Source organism: Corythoichthys intestinalis, chromosome 10 (assembly GCF_030265065.1).
Source record: "Corythoichthys intestinalis isolate RoL2023-P3 chromosome 10, ASM3026506v1, whole genome shotgun sequence".
Classification (NCBI taxonomy): domain Eukaryota; kingdom Metazoa; phylum Chordata; class Actinopteri; order Syngnathiformes; family Syngnathidae; genus Corythoichthys; species Corythoichthys intestinalis.
In genome coordinates, this window is record NC_080404.1 from 6288104 (window position 1) to 6313965 (window position 25862).

The 25862-nt window shown below is 38.2% G+C and overlaps 1 protein-coding gene across 1 annotated transcript; it reads left to right on the plus strand.

Moving 5' to 3' along the window:
- Window positions 1-1747: 1747 nt before the first annotated feature.
- Window positions 1748-24657, plus strand: LOC130923447 (uncharacterized). The gene is made up of 7 exons (XM_057849167.1): window positions 1748-1783; window positions 12624-13294; window positions 13506-13551; window positions 18528-18619; window positions 22021-22131; window positions 23270-23543; window positions 23628-24657. The coding sequence occupies exons 1-7, from the start codon at window positions 1748-1750 to the stop codon at window positions 23844-23846; spliced, it is 1449 nt and encodes a 482-aa protein (XP_057705150.1). The 3' UTR covers window positions 23847-24657.
- Window positions 24658-25862: the final 1205 nt, after the last annotated feature.

Genomic DNA, 25862 nt, shown 5'->3' on the forward strand with positions numbered 1-25862 from the left:
AAAAATGTCAGGTAATTAAAACAACCTACAACTATTGTCTGGGATAAAAGAAAAAAACAACTAACACATGACAACTATTTTGTCATTTCTGTTTGAAATAAAGGTGCCTTTCCTGGAGCAGAAAGTTTAATATAGTTTCTGAATTAGTTAATTAGGATCTTCACCCACATGAATGAATTTAAGTAGCAAAATGAAAGACAAAATTGGTTTGGTTGCAACATTGAGAGAATATTACGTTTTTGATATATTAAATTGTAATGAAGCTATATTAATGTGTCCGTTCATAAAAATGTAAGGATGACAGCAATTTCTAATAATTCTCAATTGGAGTATATTTTACAATTGACAAACTAAAGTACACACTGTGATAGGTTACATGCGATCTTTCAGTCACCAATTAAACCTTTATTGCAGGAGTGTGTATTTTAATTTTGATGTACTGTAACCGTGTTTTTCATTTTGGTAAAATCAGCAGGCTTTAACAAACTGACCGCGCTTAAAGAGTTAATCTCCCGATTTCACCAAATCAATTTAAGGAGCATGGAAATAAATTATTATTTAAATAATAATGAGTGATGCTGAAACCGAAAATAAAAGACGTGCGAAAAGAAAAGTAAACTAGTATTTACGTTCGAATGGACGCTAACTATTACGATAAAACCGGAAGCTCGGAGGTCGAGCGCTGTTTCATGTTGTCATTTCCGGTCTGAGAGCTGCGATATTGCGTCACTTCCTGTCTGCGGGATGGGTACTGAGACGAGCGGCGCAGGGTACTGAGAGAGGCGGGCTGCAGCCAGACTCTCTTGGGTTGGCGGACCGCAGCCGTGCAGCAGCCGGTGTTCTGTCAAAATTTTCTCCCTTATAAAATTTTGCTCCCAAAGCTTTTGTGGCGCTGAAAACCCCCTCTTTTACATTCAATTGGACTCTCAATGTTATCCAAAGTGCTAACTAAACTAGATACATCATAAACATACATGTGCAACACGAAAATGGCTTAAATTAATACTTAACGACGCGGCAAAGTTATTAGCAGTTACTGTGTGCAGCTAACATGGTAGGATGTGTCTGAGAACTTTTGTACATGTCTTTACATGATGAAAATTAAGTAAATATTCCTTTCTTTATGAAAGTTTGTAGTGTTTACTTTGGAATCGCCGCATTCGCGGCCATTTTTAATGTTACGCGCATGCGCAAAACCCGCAAGGTAGCAATTTTTGATGGGTTGCAAATTTTGTCAGAACACCGGACCGGAACCGCAACGATCACGCATGCAGTGTACTTGGGCCTTGAGTCATTCATTACGGTATTTGCTTTGAGAATATTTCTAATAAAAATATGTTTTGATTGTAAAAGATGGCCTTCAGTACATTTCTTATAGATGATATCAGTCCATTCACTATTGCTCTATACGATGTTTTCATAAATATATTTTCATCTTAATGCAGAAAATGCACAAATTAGTGTGTAAAGATTCACCAGAATGCAGGAAATTACTTAGCTGATACTCTAAATGTGTGTGTGTCCTCCGGCACTGGTGGTGGAGCCCAAAGTGATACCTTTTCATGGGACCCAAAATTCCTGGCAGTGCCCCTGGTTTAAGGTTATCATACCGTCAGAATCTCCGTCAGTACAGTAAACGAATTCTTCGCGCCACCATACCAAGAGCAGGCGTGGTTTGGAGGGGCATAGTTTGTATGAGGCGTGGTTTGTAGCGTAGCTGCGGCTGCAGTCAGACCCTTCTCCGGAAATGGCGTCTAGCAGCGGGATCCCCGAGGGTTTGAGTGTAAGTGAAAGTACCATTTTGTTTTCTCAGTCTTTTATGAAAGTCCATTATAGAGTAACAGACGTAATAACGCAAGATTTAAGTGAAGGTGTGAATTATTCGTACGCCCATTTCCACGCACGGTTCAGTATTTAGCAATTTGAATGAAAATCTCCCTCATCTGTGAAACGTCCTACACCGGGCAGATTAGACAAACGTACTAGCGTGCGGTTTGGTTTTATTTTGTTTGTATACATACTAGGGGTGTAACGGTACACAAAAATCTCGGTTCGGTACGTACCTCGGTTTTGAGGTCACGGTTTGGTTCATTTTCGGTACAGTAAGAAAACAAAATGCAAAATATAAATGTGCTAGTTGTTTATTACACACTTTTGTGCTTTCAACAATAGGAACGTTAACCTATACAAAGCTAGATTCCTGCTCAAAAAGTAGCGGGTATTTAAAGATAATAATCCAACAACAATTTGCCTTTCAGACCCCGGGTATTGGTCAGCTTTCTTTTTGAAAGACAGAAGGGAAAAAAAGTCCTGTGCTAAAGAGAAAATCCCAATGACAAAGATTTTAAAATGTATTTTACAAATGAAATGCCTCAATGAATCATTTTTTTTCTTCTTATGAATGGTTTTCAAAAGCGTCATTGGTGGATTTTCTTAAGTCACACAAAAATTCATAAATTTAATTGTGTAAGCATGATCTGTGTATTATTATCAGGGGTGCACATATTTTTTTTGCCCAGGTTCTCAGAGGAGGACCTGGAGATATGACTTGGTCCTCATTTAGCTTGAGAGCCGACCCACCTGATGCGATAAAATTATGACAAGCTTTACTTAGAGCCAATTACCTTTAATTAATTATATAAACAATTAACGCTTGATTAACATCAACTGGCACAACAAAATTGGCATTACTTTGAAGTGAAATGTAAAGAAATAAAGTAGGGGTGTCAAACGATTAAAATTTTTAATCGAGTTAATTACAGCTCAAAAATTAATTAATCATAATTAATCGCAATTAATCACAATTCAAACCATCTATAAAATATGCTATATTTTTCTGTAAATTATTGTTGAAATGGAAAGATAAGACCGAGATGGATATATACATTCAACATACGGTACATAAGTACTGTATTTCTTTATTATAACAATAAATCAACAAGATGGCATTACCATGATTAACATTCTGTGAAAGCGATCCATGGATAGAAAGACTTGTAGTTCTTAAAAGATAAATAAAAATAATACATAAAATATATAAATAAATAAAATATATATTTATAAAAATTTATCGAAAATAAATAAAAGATAATAAATAGTACAAGTTATAGAAATTTTATATTGAAACCCCTCTTCATGTTTTCGTTTTAATAAAATTTGTAAAATTTTCAATCAAAAAATAAACTAGTAGCCCGCCATTGTTGATGTCAATAATTACTTACATGGGTGCATAAGCCTGTAAAATCAGTTGCACCCAAGCGCCAGCAGAGGGTGGCAAAACTCCGAAAAACACAACAAGTACACCTTTCACTTTGCTGTCCTTTTAATATGTTTGAGGGGGGCATTTGTGCGTTAATTGCGACAAATTTTTAACGGGATTAATTAAAAAAAAAAATTAATTACCGCTCGTTAACGCGTTAATTTTGACAGCCATAAAATATACATAAAAGCACTAATTCAAAATAAAGGGCATTCATATGCGGCTCCCACATTAACTCCAAGCCTTTGTAAAAGTGGGATGTCCTCCTCATAAGAGCTCACTGAACGTGCATGTTTAGCTTTGTGAAATGCGAGCAAAAACACATTTGTCAGTGCATGGCGCCGTTCTTCAATAACTTTATTCCGCCACTTGTCCATAGTCGACATGTGCCGGTTACCGGTTTCACGGTTTACCGTGGTGTGAAAACGTCGCGGTTTCAAAACCACAAAAATTTTCCGTCATACCTTAGTACGGTATTCGCTATTTTTCATGTGCCAAAATGCAGCCGAAGTGGCTTGGTGCGGCAGCGCTCACCCTTCCCGTTTGTTGCCATGAGTGTTAGTGACTCTATTCTGCTAAACAACCCGCAAACCCAAAAACAAACCCTCCAAACAGAATGCGTACTTTTCTTCAATTTATTGAGCTCTCAAATCGTGGTGAAATATACAAATGAATACATTTAAAACGTTATACAATTGTATTTTTCCACATGTGAGTAGGTTCAACAGGATAGCAGTAGCACCATGACAAAAAGGTCGCCAAAAACAAAACATACATTTTCCTTTCAAATTCATTATATAAACTAACTAAAACTTACAAAGACGAATGTTAGCCTAGGCTAAGCTGGGAGAGCAGCTTCGTCGACGTTTTATGTCTCACAGCCGCTGAGTGAGAAACATGCTTGAATGAAGGGGGGGGAGAAAAATTTTTTTAGAAAAGGATTGCGTCAAAGATCGCTAATTGCGAAAGGAGGTCTCACTCCTCACTTTTTGTTTTAGATTAAACCTTTCCTCAACAATATTTACATTTTAACTAACTTATACATTTTTAACTGACTCATTAACTTATGAATTCTTTGTTCTTTTTAACACAAAGGCATGACATCATGTAGAAGAAAGTTGACACAGTAGCTGAAAATGGCGAAACTTCAGCTTCTCCCCCTCAAAAAAAGTCATACAGTATATATTTTTGATTTTATTTAGAAGTATTTTTACTTTTTTATAGCAATTATTTTGTTATTGCTCTAATATTGAGCAACTTGAGCTGTGGCTGTGGGTATAGTCTAGGTTCTATTTATTTTAATTTTATATAAAATATTTGTTATTTTTTGTTAATTTATTTATTTTCACATTAATTTATTTTCACATTATATTCATGTTCCAATTTGCAAATATGTTCTGAAAAAATAACCTGTTCAATGGAAAAAAGTTTTTTTTTTTCTTTTCTTTTTTTTAATTATTTTTTAAACCCATACATCTCAAAATTTTGGAGCTATAATTGCAATACCGTGATACCGTGAAACCGCGGTATTTTTGCTCACGGTTATCGTACCGTCAAAATCTCATACCGGCACATGCCTAGTCCATAGGGCGAGTGGGGTCCTGTCTGACATCGATAGTTTGCTTAATTGCAACATGCTCTGTTTTTTTCGTGCTTTTCAAAGTTTGGATGGCTAAAATTCTTTGACCCTACATAAAATGCGCTGCTCTTATTAGCGACATTGGGATTCTCACGACAAATGTTGCACCACAATTCCGTGTGAGCATCATTTGCTTCTAGCCATTGTACCTCCTGCAGCCACTTTTCAGCAAAAGTCCTTTTTTTCGGTTGCTCCGGTGACGTCTCTGTCGTCTGTCTGTCTTTTGACGGGGGTGGGGGAACACGGAAATAATTACTCAGTGGGGCCTGCCTCTTTGATATTTTGAGAAGTGATTTTCTCATGTCCAGCGCAAATACAGTGGTCAGCCATCGGTACGCAAAAGCGTATGGAAGCCGTTGAGGGCCAGCGCGTTTGTCTACGTTCAGTACACATGCGCGCATGCGGACCACTTATGTGCACCCCTGATTATTATTATTTAATTAAAGGTGTTTTAGCTCATTTCTATTTATTTTATTTAAATGGGCTATTATTGATTTTATTATGTATTTATATTTTACCAATGTGATGTAGTATTCATTTACCTGTATATTGTATATTTTATGTTGTATAACTTCAGTTCCTATGTGAATATTAGTTCCGACTTGTTTTGTTGTGGTAGGAGGGTTTTGTATTGAACACGGGGCCGTGTTGGTTATTATTATAGCAGAGAAGACAGCAGTAAATCAACAAAGACAAGTCAACTGTGCCCCGATCTACCACTCAAGAAATCTGATGGACTCAAAAAGTGGGTTACGATTGCGTATTAGTTTGAAAATTGACCGGATCCACCATATTTTTACACGGGTGACTTCTGGTCTGCCCGATCCGAGCTACCGGTAGTAGTATTGATGCAGGAGAGTCGCATCTCGCGTCAAATAATAAACTCTGCCGTTCTTTTCGCGTGCGTTGCGTTGAGCCGCTTCTGGGACGTGTCTAACACGCGGCCGTACTGTGACTGGTGTGCATTGGCTGATTAACTTTAACGCCCGCGTTTCACTGCGTTCTCGCGGCGGCCACGTTGTCGCGCCGTTGACATTTCTGGGTTATACTGTCCTACCGTGTTGGTCCTCATTATAGGAGAGAAGACGGAGTAAATATAATCTACACAAAGAAACTGTAACCCGATCGACTCACAGCCTTGAAAAGTAAGGGTTACATTACATCAGAAACTCGTTTGGTACGCCTCTGTTCTGAACCGAGCACCACATACCGAAACGGTTCAATATAAATACATGTACCGTTACACCCTTAATGCATACAGTAATAAGGTACCATTAATTGTCTTAAAATAATACTTAAACGTAGTCATGTCAAACAAGGGTCTTATACATGAAGAACTACGTAACGAATGTGGTCAACGGATCAACACTGCATAAATCTACAATAATTTTAAGGCAATGAAAATGTAGTCGGCCCTTTAACTTATGTGTACATGCGTGCGTAAGCGCACTGGGCATTTTTAGGACGTCTCGCGGACGCCAAGTCGAAGCTGAGACGGAAGTAATACCAGCAGTAATAATTTTGCCAATAATAAAATGCTTAATATGAATCTTATGAATCTTTATTTAGATTAAAAAGTTGTAGCGACAATCTATTATCTTCAAAAACAAATTGCATCTACTAGTCCTTCTCAAAAACTTAGAATATTGTGATAAAGTTCATTATTTTCTGTAATGTACTAATAAACATTATACTTTCATATATTTTTATTCATTACACACAACTGAAGTAGTTCAAGCCTTTTATTGTTTTAATATTGATGATTTTGCAAAAAACCAAAAATCCCTATCTCAAAAAATTAGCATATTTCATCCGACCAATACAAAAAAGTGTTTTCTAATACAATAAAAGTAAACCTTCAATTAATTATATCAGCTATGTACTCAATAGTTGGTTGGGAATCCTTTTGCAGAAATGACTGCTTCAATGCGTAGTGGCATGGAGGCAATCAAGCCTGTGGCACTGCTGAGGTGTTATGGAGGCCCAGGATGCTTCGATAGCGGGCTTAAGGTCATCCACAGTGTTGGGTCTTTTGTCTCTCAACTTCCACTTCACAATATCCCACAGATTCTCTATGGGGTTCAGTTCAGGAGAGTTGGCAGGCGAATTGAGCACCGTAATGCCATGGTCAGTAAACTATTTACCAGTGGTTTTGGCACTGTGAGCAGGTGCCAGGTCGTGTTGAAAAATGAAATCTTCATCTCCATAAAGCTTTTCAGCAGATGAAAGCATGAAGTGCTCCAAAATCTCCTGATAGCTAGCTGCATTGAACCAGGCCGGGAGTTTTTAAAAGCCTCAGGAATCTTTCAAAGTGGTTTTGAGTTAATTCGTTGATTCAGCTGATCAGGTGATAAGCTTCTTTAGAGTACCTTTTCATGATATGCTGACTTTTTCAGATGGGGAATTTTGTTTTTTCTTGACTTTTTGTTTTTTTGCCAAAATCATCAATATTAAAACAATAAAAGGCTTGAACTACTTCAGTTGTGTGTAATGAATCTGAAATATATTAAAGTATAATGTTTATCAGTACATTATAGAAAATAATGAACTTTATCACAATATGCTATATTTTTTTAGAAGGACCAGTATACCTGAGTCTTTTCGATCCAAAAACTCCATGTAGCATGTATTACCGAGTGTCAAGACACAGCTGTGAATGGCCACAGCCAGGATTTTGGGGGATTTTATGGGTTAAACACAGTAATATAACATGGGTCGCGATGCAGACAGCGCAGACATCAAGGGGTGGTCGAGATTCATTTTCATATATTTACCCTTTTAAACGTTTTGTCTGTTTTTAATTTTTTTTGTTTGGATCGATTATTTATAATCTAAAATAACGGGGAAAATGCGACAGTAACAAAAAAAAATACAATTAATCGATAGTTATGAGGTTGATATCCGTGACTTTTTTACAGACACCATTTTTTCATTGTCACGTAATTTGTTTAAAAGTTTAAAATATGCGAGTGCATAATTTTTTTAAATGAAATATTAGACATCAATTAACGATTTTAAGCTAAAAATAACAAACATTTCGGATAATAAATATAATTACCTTCGTTTCATGACTGGGTTGAAACAAAAGCGGTTGCGCGACGTCTGTAAACAAGGGTTTCCAGGGTAAAACGGACAAATTAAAAATAGTTCGGGTGCTTAACCTTTAAATACCTGCAACATGAAGCAATTATCAGAGAATCCCAAAATTTGAAAAATAATGTCCTAATGAAACCTTTTTTTCAAATTTGTAAAAAGAAAAGTCAAAATGAATATGTGTAATAAGCGCTCTTATATCTATAACCCTTGCTAAATCCTGTTTGTTTTTCTCATGGAACCTGCAGATGCATGTATTGACTTGCATCCATTTTTTTTTTCAAAAAGAATTGTCAAAATTCTGAATTAGTCTCAAAATCATGAAATTTTAGGTGTATCAAATTTGATACGTTTGGCAATAAATGGTTAATGCACCATGAATCTGCTATGGCAGCATATAGACATATTGTTCTCCCAAACACAACAGTGCTTTCGGCTTAAAATACAGCAGTTTATCAGAGTAGTGCAAGAGCAGAAACTGCTTTTTCAGTCTTGCCTGTGTTTTCCGCCATATATATATTTAGCGGAAAACACTCAGGTGACTTGAAGTTCCGCTCTGAGAACCCCCAATTTGGCCAACTTTCAAAATTGTAATATATGCATGTGTGATACATAATTGGAAACCCTAAAATCTCAATTTTCTGCGGGAAGAAAAAATTTGAACAGGGGGGCATTTAAAAAAAAAAAACCCAAAAAACAGCAAATCCTTAACTGGAGGGAGCACTGGAGCGCATGAGAGAGCATAATTAAAGACACCATGATTTTAACGAGATATTATCACGTACCGTACTTACCTTGTTTCGATCCCAAAACTCCATGTAGCATGTATCACCGAGCGTCAAGACACAGATGTGAATGCCCACAGCCGGATTTTGGGGGGATTTAATGGGTGAAACATGGTAATATAACAAGGGTCGTGATGTAGAAATCGCAGACTTCGAGGAGTGGTCGAGATTTTCTTTTTCATATATTTACCCTTTTAAACTTTTTTTTCCCAATTTTTCTTTGTTTGGATCCATTATTTATCATTTAACACATAGTGGAAAATGTGACAGTAACAAAAAAAATACAATTAAGTGATAGTTATGAGGTCGATATCCGTGACTTATTTTCAGACACAATTTTTTTTTATTGTGATGTAATTTGTTTAAAAGTTGAAAATAAGCGAGTGAATGATTTTTCAGTTTTTTTTTTTAACAAAATATTAGACATCAATTAATGATTCTAAGCTAAAAAGCGGTTGTGCGACATCTGTAAACAGGGTATTCCGGGGTAAAACGGGCATATTGAAAATAGTTCGGGGGCTCAATGTGCCATGAATCTGCAATGGCAGCATACAGTGGGGCAAATAAGTATTTAGTCAAGCACTAATTGTGCAGGTTCTCCCACTTGAAAATACTAGAGAGGCCTGTAATTGTCAACATGGGTTAGAGCAGGGCGGTGAACCGAAAATTTACCGGCACCGAAATTCTTCACGATGACCGACGTAATTTTGAACATGACGGTAAATTCGGTAATTTAATAAAACAAGAAAATAGAGTCTTTTCATCCCGCTTTGACGCTGTGTTGTTCGGCAATGTTCATTCCCCTTTAAGAAAGCAGAAAGTGTGCTTACGTATGGAGTCACGTGGTTATCAGGAAGCCAAACAAACAAGAGCCCTGTGGCTGACGCTAGTGGTTAACGCTACAAGCAAACGTGATGGAGTGTGGCTTAAGGGAGGTTCGCCAAACTTTCACCTGACATTAAATAGACTCTTGGCGGCATCCAGACAGGCTTTCACCCGCTGTCCTCCCTTGTTCTCACGATTTCCAAAGAGGATGCTTTCAATGCTTTCTACTAGTAGCCAAGCCACAGGCTAACGCTAGTGGCTGACGCTAGCAGCTAACGCTACAAATAAACGTGATGGAGTCGGATAGCGGCTCTAACCTTGGCGAAACAGCTGAACTTAATGAGTGGATTGGGCACGGACTGCATCTAGCAATTAGTATGTCACGTTATTGTGTATCTCTGTCTGTGTGTGATTTCTGATGGCTGTTGTGATAGTAAAGCATTCAGCATAAAGTACAACCCAACAGTGAAAATTTTAATATGACTGTTTAATGGCCCAAGCTATTTTTCTGTATGTGCTTCATTCTGTTTCATTAGATCAATGCAGCTTTAATGTGTGTGTGTCTGTGTGGGGGTTCATGTGTCATTGCATGTATTAAAAAATGCACTGGGAAAAAAAAAAACTGAAACCTTGAAGTAAACACTTGTGTTAAATAAATATGTCACAGCAGCCATTAACAATAAGTTGTCTTTTTGAAGTGTACTGTTCAAGCTGTAAGTCATGTGTATTACAATGACATGTTTGCACAGGCATATTGATTTTGACAATGTACATTGTTCAAGCCATACAAGCTGTTATAAATGTTCATACTTGAATTCTTATTGTTTACAATAAATTTTTGTATACTTAATGTTTAGACTGCATGTACGATTGTTAAACATATTAAATTGAAAGCTGGTAAATAAATCAACAAGAAATGGTTAATCTGTATTTCATGCATTGATTCAGATTTTCAAATTCTATAACCGTCCGCTTGGGCGAATTTATCGTCATTTATCGTTATTGAGGTAAATCTGCTCAATTTACCGCGATACGTGCTTAAGGCCATATCGCCCAGTCCTAAGTCATGGGTAAACCTCAACCATGAGGGACAGAATGTGGAAAAAAAACAGAAGATCGACATTGTTTGATTTTTAAAGAATTTATTTGCAAATCATGGTGGAAAATAAGTATTTGGTCAATACCAAAAGGTCATCTCAATACTTTGTTATGTACCCTTTGTTGGCAATAACGGATGCCCAACGTTTTCTGTAACGCTTCACAAGTTTTTCCACACACTGTTGCTGGTATTCTGGCCCATTCCTCCACGCAGATCGCCTCTAAAACAGTGATGTTTTGGGGCTGTTGTTTGGCAACACGGACTTTCAACTCCCTCCACAGATTTTCTATGGGGTTGAGATCTGGAGACTGGCTAGGCCACTCTAGGACCTTGAAATGCTTCTTACGAAGCCACTCCTTTGTTGCCCTGGCTGTGTGTTTGGGATCATGGTCATGCTGAAAGACCCAGCCACGTCTCATCTTCAATGCCCCTTGCTGATGGAAGGAGATTATCTCTCAAAATCTCTCAATACATGGCCCCATTCATTCTTTCCTTTACACAGATCAGTCGTCCTGGTCCCTTTGAAGAAAAACAGCCCCAAAGCATGATGTTTCCACCCCCATGCTTCACAATGGGTATGGTGTTCTTGGGATGCAATTCAGTATTCTTTCTCCTCCAAACACGAGAACCTGTGTTTCTACCAAAAGTTCTATTTTGGTTTCATCTGACCATAACACATTCTCCCAGTCCTCTACTGGATCATCCAAATGCTCTCTAGCGTACCGCAGACGGGCCTGGACGTGTACTTTTTTTAGCAGGGGACACGTCTGGCAGTGCAGGATTTGAGTCCCTGGCGGCGCATTGTGTTACTGATAGTAGCCTTTGTTACTATGGTCCCAGCTCTCTGTAGGTCATTCACTAAGTCCCCTGTGTGGTTCTGGGATTTTTGCTCACCATTCTTGTTATCATTTTGACGCCACGGGGTGAGATCTTGCGTGGAGCCCCAGATTGAGGGAGATTATCAGTGGTCTTGTATGTCTTCCATTTTCTAATAATTGCTCCCACAGTTGATTTCTTTACACCAAGCGTTTTTACCTATTTCAGATTCAGTCGTCCCAGCCTGGTGCAGGTCTACAATTTTGTCTCTGGTGTCCTTCGACAGGTCTTTGGTCTTGGCCATAGTGGAGTTTGGAGTGTGACTGACTGAGGGTTGTGGACAGGTCTCTTTTATACCGATAATGAGTTAAAACAGGTGCCATTAATACAGGTAACGAGTAGAGCCTCGTTCAACCTCGTTAGACCTCGTTAGAAGAAGTTTGACCTCTTTGACAGCCAGAAATCTTGCTTGTTTGTAGGTGACCAAATACTTATTTTCCACCATGATTTGCAAATAAATTCTTTAAAAATCAAACTGTGATTTTCTGTTTCCTTTTTTTCCACATTCTGTCTCTCATGGTTGAGGTTTACCCATTTTGACAATTACAGGCCTCTCTAATATTTTCAAGTAGGAGAACTTGCACAATTGGTGGTTGACTAAATACTTATTTGCCACACTGTATAGACGTATTTTTCTATCAAACACAACAGTTCTTTTGGCTTAAAATACAGCAGTTTATTTTAAAGAAGGGTGCAAGAGCAGAAACTACTTTTTCACTCTTGTCTGTATTTTCCGCCACATATATTTGTTACAAAGATGCTCAGCTTTTATCAGATAGCTGGATTCCAAATGAGATCGCTGAACGATTGTTTTGAAGTGTTTCTGAAGCTGCCATAGGATAATACAATCTTAGTCAAGTTATATAGAGAACTTACGAGATATTTTTGTTATTGTATTTTTCCACACAAATGTACCTTTAGTTGTACCAAGCATTCAAATGAACAAGAAATAGAGGAAACAGAGGTGGTGGTTTAATATTGTTTTCCATGGCTGTATGTGTATAATATTTTGTTTGATTTATGTATACATTTTTATCTACCTCCTAGGATTTCCTTAAGCATGACATACTCCAGAGACTCCATGACAGACTTGTCTCCATCTTGGAGAGGCAACCACTCGACATCGAAAGGTTGCAGTTTGTTTGTAGTCAAGAGTTTGTTCTCTTAAGTGCTCTTGGTGATTTTTTGGATGTGGGAGAGCATATACTGACAGCGCTGGCAGATTTAAATTCTCTGATTCTGCGGGAGAGAGAGGGAGAACATACATTTGTCACAGTGAAGTTAAAAACGGGTTCTCGTGGGCGTCCCCGATTGGATGTGTCACTCGATACCATTGAACGTTTAATAGAACTTGGGCTGCAATCAGCTTGCATTGCCAGACTCCTTGGTGTGTCAAGAGCAACACTATTTAGGCGAATGGCTGAAAAAAATCTATCCATCATGGAAACGTACAGTAGCTGCAGTGATGATGAACTGGACTCATTGATATCTGCAATCAAAACTACAATGCCAGATGCAGGGTGCAGAGTTGTTAAAGGTGCTCTATTAGCACAAGGACATCGAGTGCAATGGAAAAGAGTGATTGCAGCGATGCACCGGGTGGACAGTCTTGGGATGCTCGCTAGGCTGGCTGCCTTTGGATGTAAAGTGAAGAGAACTTGCACAGCCCCTTACCCGAAGTATCTGTTTCACGTTGACACCAATCACAAGCTCATCAGGTAAGGCTGTATGACTTTAAATAACTCTCCATTTTGTAAATGCTTTTTTTTTTTGTATTGTATTGCACCATCCACAACTACAGTATATTTCAAATATCTTAACCAAATTGCAGAATCCGTTTTGCTCACATACCCTCAGAAATTGTTGTGTAATACAAATGCTTAAATGTTATTGTTTTTCTTAATACCCCTCTTCTTATTTTTGATTTAGATACAACCTCGTCATCTTTGGTGGAATAGACGGATATTCTAGAAAGGTAGGACTGCCAAACAGAATAGAATAGAATAGCATAGCCCTTTATTGTCATTATACAGTTGTACAATGAAAGTGTGGAGCATCTCCCTTTACAGTGCAGGACAAGTAGAAAAATCTCGAAAGTGGCTTGCAAGAATAAAAGTACAAAATCTAAATAAATATAAAATATATATGAGGTAGTCCTATGTTCAGGCAGTACAAATATTGAAGTGAAGTAGCAGCAGTTGACAGTGAAGGAATTGGATATTGCACAAGTCAAAATCTCGAAGTAGCTTGCAAGATTGAAGTATAAAATATAAATAAATATAAAATATGTTTGAAGTAGTCCTATGTTCAGGCAGTGCAAATATTGAAGTGAAGTAGCAGCAGTTGACAGTGAAGGCAGTGAATATTGCAGAATCATATTCGACGTAAATAGTATTGCACATAGAATATGGTGAATAGAAGTTAAGTTGCAGACGTTGACAGTGAGGCATTGAATATTGCACTTAGTAAGTATTGCACATAGTATATTGCATGTAAATGAATATTGGATATTGGGAAATGTGGTGTTACATATGGCTGTTAAGGGTGGAGATGGCTTTAGCAAAGAAACTGTTCCTCAGTCTGTATAAAAGACACCAAATATGGCTTGTAAGTACAGCAACATAATGTACATTTTGCTTCTTTTATCTGGCTGTAACCAACCACATAACACATCCCCCAGAACTGATCTTTAATTCATTTAAATCTGATGTGAATCTTTACATTTACAGAACTAACTGTCAATGCTTATTGTTGTGCCTGCCATTTCAAATTGCATTATTATAGGCATGCAGAACAGCAGATCATAGACTTCCTAATGTATTGACGGGGCGCCGATAAATAGGGGGGCCTGCATAGTTGGCGAGGCCGTCAAAGTTGACCGAGTGGAATCACTGACAAAGAGCTTTTTCCGTTGAAAATTCTTGTGAATAAATGCTTAAATCCCCGAATTCTTTATATATTTGGATGTAAAACGGTCTCAATTCTTGGTTAAAGCAAAAAAAAAAAAAAAAAAAGTGCAGTTAGCATTTATTTTACGTAAATATGTCGAAGTACAATGCTAGTCTTTTAGTAAATGTAACTAGCGGCCGCCTGATGTAAACACAGATTTTCTGGTGAAAGTTCTTGTGAATAAATGCTTAAATCCCCGAATTCTTTATAGATATGGATGTAAAACAGTCTCGATTCTTGGTTAAAAGTAAAAAAAAACGTGCAGGTAGCATTTATTTTACGTAAATATAGTGAACTATGAGCTATTCAGTGAGGAAATCAGTGGCTGTCATATGTAAACAAAGAGCCTTTTCCATTGAAAATTCTTGTGAATAAATGCTTAAATCCCTGAATTCTTAATACTTATGGATGTAAAAAAGTCTCGATATTCTTGGTTAAAAGCAACAAAAAAAAAAAAAAAAAAAACGGTGCAGGTAGCGTTTATTTCACATAAATATTGCGAATTATGAGGCTAGTCTGTAAGGAAGTTAGCAGCTGCAATATGTAAACAAAGAGCTTTTTCCGTTGAAAATTCTTGTGAATAAATGCTTAAGTCCCTGAATTCTTAATACATATGGATGTAAAACAGTCTCGATATTCTTGGTTAAAAGCAAAAAAAAAAACGGTGGAGGTAGCGTTTATTTCACAGAAATACTGTGAATTATGAGGCTATTCTGTAAGGAAGTTAGCAGCTGCCATATGTTAGCAAAGAGCTTTTTCCGTTGAAAATTCTTGTGAATAAATGCTTAAATGCCCTGAATTCTTAATACATATGGATGTAAAACTGTCTTGATTCATGGTTAAAAGCAAAAAAAAACACACAAAAAAAACGTGCAGTTAGCATTTATTTTACGTAAATATAGCGAACTATGAGGGTAGTCAGTACGGAAATTAGCGTCCGCCATATAGACGTAAAAGAGTCTTGATTCTTGGTTAACTCATTTGATCCCCAAAACGTTCTATTTTTAATTGCTTCAGTGTCCCAAAAACATATTTATACATCTTTTGCGTTTTTTTTTTTTTTTTTTTTACAAGAGGCATGTATGTATAGGTTCCGATCTATCGAAAATATAATGCACAAAGCTTAAAACCAATTTTAAAGCAATAAAACTGGCCACTGGAGGTCAGTAGCGCATTTGGTAAGAAATCACCGTGGACAAAGAAAGTAAGTGAAGGAAAATGGAGGAAACGGAAGTTGGAGGGATCTTTTGAAGACGCTTGAGAATTAGAGAAAAATGTGGAGAACGATCGGGAAAAAAAGGCAAACGACACTAGAGGATGGTTTTGAAAAGAAAACTAAACCATCGTCAAAGAAGGATTAAAAAAAAATCTATCTTGATGAGACAGACGGTGACGTCCACAACAGGGTCAGGTTCCACACGCGTTTTGCGGAGCTCACGTTGCGTTACTCCTTAGCCCGAGGTTGAAACCAACGATGAAGATGATGAAAAAAGTGAGACCGATCTTGATCCGGACTCATCAGATTAGCCACAGGACCAGCCCAGAGCCTTCCCCGTTGTTATGTGCGCAAATAGTTTAACAGTTCAATGTTTAGTTATAATCAAAATAATACATTTTATTTATAACGCACTTTACATTTGAAAAATAAATCTCAAAGTGCACATTAACAAAAAAATTAAAAACTAAGAATAAAAGAGTAAAAGCAAAAACAAACAGAAGCACAGATAAAATCAGATACCAATCAGATACAAATAAGACAGTCAAATAAAATTAGCTAGAATAAGCTTTTTTAAAAAGGTGAGTTTTTAGTCCTTTTTTAAATGCATCCACCGTCTGGGGGGCTCTAAGGTGGTCTGGGAGGGCGTTCTACAGACGGGAAGCAGCAGCTGTCGCCCATAGTCTTGAGCCGAGTCCTGGGAGGGAGTAGAAGGTGCTGTTGGCCTGACCGGGTTCTGGCTGAAGTATGTGATGTGAGGAGTTCAGTGAGGTAGGTGGGGGCTACACCGTGTACACAGTGATGGGTGTGAAGGAGGAGTTTGAATTCAATACGGAGGTGAACAGGGAGCCAGTGTAGGGTGTGAAGGATGGGGGTGATGTGTTCATGTTTACGCACCCTCATCAGGACCCTGGCAGCGCTGTTTTGGACATACTGAAGCCTTTGTAGGCTCCTGCCAGAGATCCCGATGGGGAGTGCGTTACAATAGTCCAACCTGGAGGAGATAAAGGCATGGTCGAGTCTCTCTGCAGCAGGACGGGAGAGAGATGGCCGGAGTTTGGCAATATTGCGGAGATGAAAGAAGGTTTTGCAAATGTAATTGATGTGATTGTCAAAGCTAAGATGGGGGTCAAACCTGACTTCCAAATTAGTCACAGAAGGGGAGAGGGAAAATTTGTGGCCGAAAAAGGAGACTGAGGAAATGGTGGCGAAACGGAGATGGTGAGGAGTACGAATGTGAATGGTGTTATACTTATATAGCACTTTTCCACCTTTCAAGGCGCTCAAAGCGCTTTACACTACATCGCCATCTACCTACTGGTGACGCAGCACCAGGAGCAATGTGGGGTTCAGTATCTTGCTCAAGGATACTTAGGAAAGTTCATTATGGCAGAGAATCGAATCCACAACCTCTGGGTTGGGGGACAACTACTCTACCACTGAGCCACGCCACCCCTAGCATCCATAGCTTCTGTTTTGGAGCTGTTCAGCTGCAAGAAGTTTTCACTCATCCAAGCCTTTATCTCCTCCAGGCAGGAGTCAAGTTGAGAAACCGAGGAGGAGGGGGTGGAGGACAGAGTGACCTTGAAATATAGTTGTGTGTCGTCAGCATAGCAATGGAATTGTATTCCATGCCTGCTGCCTGCAGGAGGGGTAGCATGTAAATAGTGAAGAGGGTCCGAGCACAGAGCCCTGGGGGACTCTGCAGATAACAGTGTTAGGGCAGGATTTAGCATCCTCCAGGGCTACAAACTCGGTCCTTCCCGTGAGGTATGAGTTAAACCACTGAAGAGCAGTGCCAGAGATACCTATATTGTGTTGGAGGCTGTGAAGGAGGATGTGATGATCAACAGTATCAAATGCAGCAGAGGGGTCGAGAAGGATAAGGAGGGAAGTGGAATCGGAGGCAGAGGTCATCAGAAGGTCATTGGTGAGTTATGTGTAAATAAATTGTTTCTTTGCGATCAAAAGCTCTATTTGTCTTGTTGTTTATCCTATTTTATAAAAGGAAAACATTATTCAGATGTTTGGGATGTAACTAAAGCAAAAAATAGCTGTGTATAAGTCAAAGTTTGAAATGTATGCTTTCACAAAAAGCTCAATTTCTCTTTTTTCATCAGAAATTGGAAAATTGCTCAAACTAAGCTATTTTCTAATGTTGATTTCTAAAGAATGGAAAAAGATATGAACTAACTTTTTTTCTGCTGAAAGAAGAGAGTCTAATCTTTCTTTTGGTGGGTTCCATGTTTATATAGCAATAGAACCGAATTTTCTGTGGTGTGGGCCTTGCAAAATCAGTCAAAATCTAGTAAAACGGCCGGGAGGGAAGGGCCTTGCTCTGGTGAAAATGGCTGGGAGTGAATGAGTTAAAAGCAAAAAACAAAAACAAAAAAACGGGCAGTTTGAAAAATACGTTGAAGAATGATGCTCGTCCTTAGCAGTTAATTTCTCCCGTTTATTTATTTTTTTCACAACGTTTCAAAATGCACACATGGAACGAAAAATATAAAAATTTCTTTGAATCCTTGAACAAATCACTCCTGGGACAATCTTTCCTGTTTGTATGGGGTACAGCTTTTGTACTTTTTCACCCCTAAATTAGGCGTTGGATGAGTGCATGTGTTGACTCTGCAACCGACTGCGAATAACTGAAGCGGACTGTAGGTCGACCCCCCAACTTAAAAGCGTTGCGCAGTGAAGATGGAGTCTGACCTGTCAATCATTATGAATTCAATGAGCGGATTCATCAAAGTACTAAAGCTTTCTTTGTCTGCTTGTATGTGCAGATCATGTACCTGAAGATAGCAGACAATAATCGGTCTGACACTCACTTGGCCTTTTTCACTGAAGCTGTGAACGAGCACGGGTTTCCTCTCTGGTACATATTTTTATAATGTACACTTTACATGTAATAATATATTTCCTTGTATATTCTGTGATAGAGTTGAAAAGAAATATTTTGGCTGAGAAAGATTTCTGAAAAATGTGTATAATTTAACAGTAATGGAATGAGGTGAAAGCTAAAACATTTGTTAACTAATGTCGAAACGATGTGTTTGTGATGCTTGAACTACATAGAATTTATTTTTTTTCCCCACTTGTTTTTTATTCCCTTTTACAAAACCAATCACACTTACACCCAGTGTATCGAAATGACAAACAACAAACCAAGGCAAGATACACCAACAAATCAGAAAGAAAAACATGCATATATAAGTTAACTAAATAATTAAAAAAATAAATAAATAAAAATAACACTAGTCTACAGTATCGTGGCCCAGCCTCCAATCTCTCCTAAATAATCCAGTCCACATCAAAGTTCTTGTTTATCGTTTGAAATTGGTGCCCTCTTTTATTTTCTAAAGTCTCTCCATTTCTTCCATTTCTCTTCAAATTGACTTTCTTGTAGTCTTAATCTAAATGTAATTCTTTCCATTTCACATAGCTCTTCCACCGTGCACATCCACTGCTCCTCAGTTGGCTGATCCACTTTACACCACAGTCTTGTGATTGCTTTTTTACTTGCCGTCAGCAACGCCTTAACAAGGTACTCATCCTCCTTTTGAATCATTTCCCGAGTTAAGTTTCCCAAATAAAGCACCTTGAATGTTTTCGGAATAGCATATCCTATTATTTTCCACAAATCTTTCCTAATTATATTCCAATATTCTTTTATATTCTGGCAAGAATATAAAAGAAGAATATATGCAAGTGTCCCACGTCCTTATAGCCACATGCTCTCCAGCATGGTTGTTGAGTGAATATAATTTCTTTCTTTTGCAGAGGACTTAGAAAAAACCGTACGATATTTTTCCAATTAAATTCTCTCCAAACCTTGGAGCTAGTGGATGTGCTCTGTGTCTCACACATCTTTGACCATTCTCCCTCGGTTATTTGTGCTTTGAGTTCTTTCTCCCATTTTTCTTTAATGTACAGAGATGTGTGCGTCTGACATGACATGAGTGCTTTATAGAGTTCAGAAATAACTTTGCATTTTTTCCCATCATAAACTTTCTTGAATACCTTGATAATCTCATTTTCAGTTACACCCTTGACCTCTTTGTCATAGTAGTCTTTCAATTGTATATATCTATAATTGTCCTCCTCTTCCAATCCAAATCACTGCTTCAGTCTTTCAAAACTCTGCAGCTTGCCTCCTTCCACCACTTTAGTTATTGCCGTTATGCCTCTTTTTGCCCACCTCCTAAACCCTTTATCATTTAATCCTGGTGTAAAAGTTTCATCAAATGCGAACCAACTCAGAATTTTTGTTTCCCTTTCCAGATTGTACCTTTCCACCAGTTTTCCATATATCCATTGTATTCTTAGTTATCTCCCCCAGTTGGTTATGCAGAATTTTAATCCGTTTCTTGTGTGCTATTAAATTCCGCATCTCAATATTTGTTTTTCCTAATTCAATATCTTTCCATTTTGCAGAGTAACCTTCCTTGCACCAATAAACCAAAGGTCTGATTTGTGCTGCAAAGAAATATTCTTGCAGATTTGGCAATGACAATCCGCCCTTCTCCTTTGGCAGCTGCAGAGTCTTGAACTTTACTCTTAGTCTTTTACCCCTCCAAATGAACCGCGAGATCCACTTGTCGCATTCTACAAATTGTTTTTTTGGAACTTTCACTGGTTCTTTTCTATGGATTCTTTGTAGCCAGTGAAAGAACTACATAGAATTTAAAGTGCCTGTGACAGCATAAAAAAATCTTAAATAGCATTATGTGAATTAGAATCATATTTTGAGACGATGCGACTATATACAACTTGGCAAAGCGCAGATGATGAGGAATTAGTCTTTTAATCTGCTGTTTAGCCACGCCTGTCATAATAACGCTCTAGCGTCCCCGGAGGATGACGTTGACAGGGTCACAATTTCAGCTGATTTAGAATTCAGCGTATTGAAGGGGAATTATTCAGAACGAGGAAAATGCGACAAAGAGAGCAGCAAAATGTCATTGTTTCAATCTCTTTATTCCAATATTTATACAGGATATTCTTTTTATCTAAGAATTTTTCCCCAATTGCTAAATAAATGTTATGGTCATGACAAATAAGTCTTGTGCTAAATGGAATATGAAATATTAAAAATGCATTTATTCTGTACAACAGGGCAAAATTACTGCATAATGGTCAAAACTGTTGACTTCTGGCACCTCCCGAACGGTATTTTATGCCACTAGAGTTAGTCCGGCTTTTGTCATTTCCGTGCCCCGGCTTTGGAGAGCGTAAACAAACCAGGAGGCGTGATAGCTAGCCGACATGCTAACCTGACCCGAGCGTCGTCTCCAAGTATTCTTAATTTTCGAAGCGAAAAATGACACAAAACTACCCCGGAACATATCACACGGTGGCGGGGTTGTCGATTGTCTTCTCCGATCGGCAACCCCCCAGGCAGTGGGGAAGCAGCTGGAGAATGACCGACCGACGTCGGAGGAGCACGTACCTGCCTGAGCCCAATCAGAGGACAGTGGTTTATTACCAGGCACAGGAAGAGGACAGAGGGGACTGGAAGTCTGGACAATATGGAGAACTGCACGAGCATAAGCCAAGTATTGTGCTCTCCCGGCGCGCACGCGAAGAGGACTGAGGGGTGTGTGAGACAAGCCACCGGTCGTCGGCCGAGTGGCCTTCTTGGTGGACAAGGAGCATTGTCAGCCACAAAATGTGCAAGCCACCTCCTTATTGAAACGTTTGCCATGATCCCAGTATTTGACATAATACAACGCGCGATGTTTATTGTGATAAAATTAGAGTAAGGAATATAAATATTTAGACAACAAGTCAAGAACATGGGAATTTTGACTAACGTGTTTTAAAACATTTCCAGTTTAGCATCTCACTATTTGGACTCAATTAGTTTTTTTGTTTTTTTTTCTCCATACTTGGAGCATTTCAACTCAGAATTTTGACTCTTTCCATAATGTTTTGAGCTTTAACATTCATAGTTCCATTTTTTTAAAACCTTTTTTCTTTCAACCAATTATTTTGTATTTTACCTCCTATTTTCAATTTTAAACTTTTAGGCCTGATAAACTAATGAATTTGACTTTTTCCAAATGTTTCTTTAAATTATCTCTCAATTTTTAATTCATGTTTGGACTTTTTTTTTTTTTTTTTTAAATTAAATGTACACCTGAGATTGTGAGACGTTAAATGTACGTTATTAACTTTTAAAGTCACAATATTATATCAGTGTTAAGGTGTGACACATTGAGTAGTCTCAAATCAAGCTATGACTGCATAACAAAGCCGTTAATTTTTTATTTTTAGCGTGAGAGGAGATCATGGAGGAGAAAATGTTGGGGTTGCAGAGTTCATGTTCACAGCTCGGGGCACAAACACCAATGGCTTCATTGCAGGAAAAAGGGTACACAATCAACGGTGAGTTAAACTTTTGGAATTTTTGGGGGGAAGTTTTCAACATATTAATTGTTAACATACATTACATAGGTTTAATAAATTTTAATTGAGAAAATATTTTGAGTCCGGCCTCTTACCACAGTTATTGATATCATTAAACATAATGAACACCAGCAATAAAAGTTTCCGCTCCTGCTCCTTTCCTTTTTGTCGCTTCATTTTTAGTTTCTCTACTCCTGCTCCCCCCCCCCCCCCCCCACCCATTTTCTCTCCTCTGCATGTTTCTCTCCCTTTCTTGGATTAAGAGCATAATTTTTCTGCTCTGTGATTACTATTTAGACATTGCTGTTTTAATAACTCTTACAGTGTATCACAAAAGTGAGTACACCCCTGGCATTTCTGCAGATATTTAAGTATATCTTTTCATGGGACAACACTGACAAAATGACACTTTCACACAATGAAAAGTAGCCTGTGTGTAGCTTATATAATGGAGTTAATTTATTTTGCCCTCAAAATAACTCAAAATATAACCATTAATATCTAAACCCCTGGCAAAAAAAAGTGAGTACACCCCTTAGTGAAAATTGTCAATATTAACATACGTACAACATGTCAACTGTCAATATTTTGTGTGGCCACCACTCTTTGTACTCCTCACTTGGTCGCTGCCACACATGCTTGAGACCAAACAAATTAATCTTCGTCTCATCAGACCATAGGACATGGTTCCAGTAATCCATGTGCTTTGCTGACATGTCTTCAGCAAACTGTTTGCGGGCTTTCTCGTGTACCGTCTTCAGAAGAGGCTTCCTCCTCACATGACATTTTGGAGGGAAAATGACCAGCAGTACTCAATTTGGACATTTAGGGATGTAGTTTCTAAGGGGTGTACTCATTTTTGTTGCCAGAGGTTTAGATATTAATGGTTATATTTTGAGTTATTTTGAGGGAAAATAAATGAATTCTATTATATAAGCTGCACACAGACTACTTTTCATTGTGTCAAAGTGTCCTTTTGTCAGTGTTGTCCCATGAAAAGATATACTTAAATATCTGCAGAAATGCCAGGGGTGTACTTACTTTTGTGATACACTGTAAATTCATCAATACACATGCATGAATAAAATCATCTAACAGTCATCCCTTCTAAATATAGGATCGAACGGCTGTGGCAAGATGTTTTCATGAGTGTAACTGGGATGTATGACAACGTCCTCCACTCTCTTGAGGACCTACATCTGCTCGACACCAGTAACATCGTGCACCTGTTCTGCTGCCACTATGTTTTCTTGCCACGCATCCAGGCCAGTCTGGATGTCTTCAGTGAGGCATGGGACAACCACCCCGTCAGAACAGAGCAAAACATGACGCCAAATCAGTTGTGGCAGGCGGGGCAGGTTTCTAGTCCAATTGCAGATCCTGGTCCCCAGGTAAATCATTTTGAATAGTAAAAAACCAAAAACATTAAACATGAATGAAGGATTGTATTCATTGTACACGCACTCCATCTTCAGGACTCCTCCATTCCAGAGATTGAATGGGAGGAGAGTGGCTACATGACTGAGAATCATTCTGGCGTCAATGTTCCTGCTCTGGAATGTCCCCTCTTACACCCCGAAATGATGGAACTACAGGACAATATTGATCCATTGCAACATTCCAATTGTTTTGGAGTGGACATATATCGCAGCACTGTCCAATATGTTGAAAATGTGCTTGAGGCAAGGCGATAAAGTTTTTTTTTCTTTTTTTAAGCTGACCCACTGATACCTGCAGTTCAGTTTTTGTAGAGTTTGGTCCGCACTGCCAACAGTACATTGGATTTATTTCCACTGAGGGTTGGACTCTGCAAAGGCTGTCCTTTGTGACTAATTCTATTTAGAATGTTATGTGTTGAGAGGTGCCGGTTCTATGATCACGCTGGCCTATGCAATCACGTGGCGTCTTTAACCCTTTCACTACCGATTTTTTTGTTTTTGGATTTAGCTTAATGTGGCTATGTAATGGGTTATTGCACAGTATAAAAACAGTTCATATAGATATGTTTTTCCTGAGAAAAAACATTGTTCAAATTTTTTTTTTTTATAATAATAAACATCATGTTGGAATTTTTGTGCATACAGTTAACATTTATGCTTTCCTTATTATAGTTAATGACCAGAAAGGAAAACTTCTGTGTGGTCATCCTTTCTTTTGTCCTAGGCCACGTGGCCCCCATGTAGTGTATTTATTTTATTCTATGTTCTATGATGCGTTCCTGCCTCTCCCATCCTATTGTTTGCCCCTGAATTAAGAGGGTTGCTATCACAGCAACTGGGGGAGCAGCTACCAACCTCCACAAAAGCTACATCGATTTCCTGCGTGTGGTGTACATAAACATAACATCAAATCTAACAGTAAGCAGTTACAATGTACTTTACTGGAGTATTTTCAAATACGTTTTTTACTTGTACTAAAGTTAAAGAATTCTTCCAAAAAATCATCAAACAAATATTGAACAAACGAGTTTCACAAAACTGCTTTATTTTCGAAACATGTACAAATGTAACCGGTATTTGTATTGAACCGCGCTGTGCGACACAATCCGTGTCCCTCGTCCAGGTAAGGAATCATATCCGCGCTGCACGACGCGTCCACACAGTAAGCGGATGCGCTGACTACCAAGCCAAAGGACCTGCGTGTGCTTGTTACACAAGGACAAACTGTCATTGATCTTTTGATAATAATCTACTGTAGAATATACAGTGCTATGAAAAAGTATCTGAACCTTTTGGAATGCCTCACAATTCTGCATAAAATCACCATCAAATGTGATCTGATCTTTGTCAAAATCACACAGATGAAAATGCAGTGTCTGCTTGAACTACAACCACCCAAACATAGGTTTTCATATTTTAATGAGGATAGCATGCAAACAATGACAGAAAGGGGGAAAAATAAGTAAGTGAACCCTCTGCCTAAAAAGCAATTGAAACCAATTTTTACCAAACATTTTTCGTCAGGTGTGTGCCCAATCACCGATGAGCAGGGGTGAAAGTGGGCCAGAACGGTCAGGAACGATGCAGGGCAGGAACGCAGTTCCGGTATAAGATTCAGGGTCTGAATGCTGTTCCGGTACACTCTGCTTTGATTCCAAAAATATGATTGCAACTGTCAAAACGTTATGTGAAAAAAAAATGCTAAGCTGCCACACATGCATTTCATTTCCAAAAAGAAAACAATCTACCTACTAACAACAGATTTAAATACAAAAGTGTAAACAACAAGCATAATAAAGTGCTTTTGTAGCGTAATCCTTTTCCACCAGTATTTATTATTTATTTTATTCTACGGACGGCATGGAGGTTTCCCCAGCTGCTGCAGTTATTTGAGTCTGACGACGAGTCACGTCAATGTGCGAATGCACGCAGCAAAGCAAAATGCCTGGACTCATTTATCTGTTCAATTGGCTGACATACTGACATGTGGTCAACAGAGATAGTTAGCTCTGATTGGTTCAAATGTGCATGTTTTCTGGAACAAAAAAAATTGTTGAATTGATGCGACAAAAAAAGAGCAACGCAACATAAAATGGATCAAATCTTTAAGAGCAACGAAAGAGTTGAGGAGGCTTATTTATCATATTTAGTTTTATTTGCTCTGATGGAGAGGTTCAGAACATCTTAGCTGTCAATATGCACTTTGGACTTATATTTGTTCATTTATGTTAGGCTACTTATTCATTTCCTTATTATTTAAGAAAGTCTGCC

Excerpts from the sequence above, each read along its gene's own strand:
- LOC130923447 (XM_057849167.1), top strand. The coding sequence starts at position 1,748 with ATGGCGTCTAGCAGCGGGATCCCCGAGGGTTTGAGT. Across the intron at positions 13,295-13,505 it reads ACCAATCACAAGCTCATCAG|ATACAACCTCGTCATCTTTG; the intron begins GTAAGGCTGTAT and ends TTTTTGATTTAG. Across the intron at positions 18,620-22,020 it reads GAGCACGGGTTTCCTCTCTG|CGTGAGAGGAGATCATGGAG; the intron begins GTACATATTTTT and ends TTTTATTTTTAG.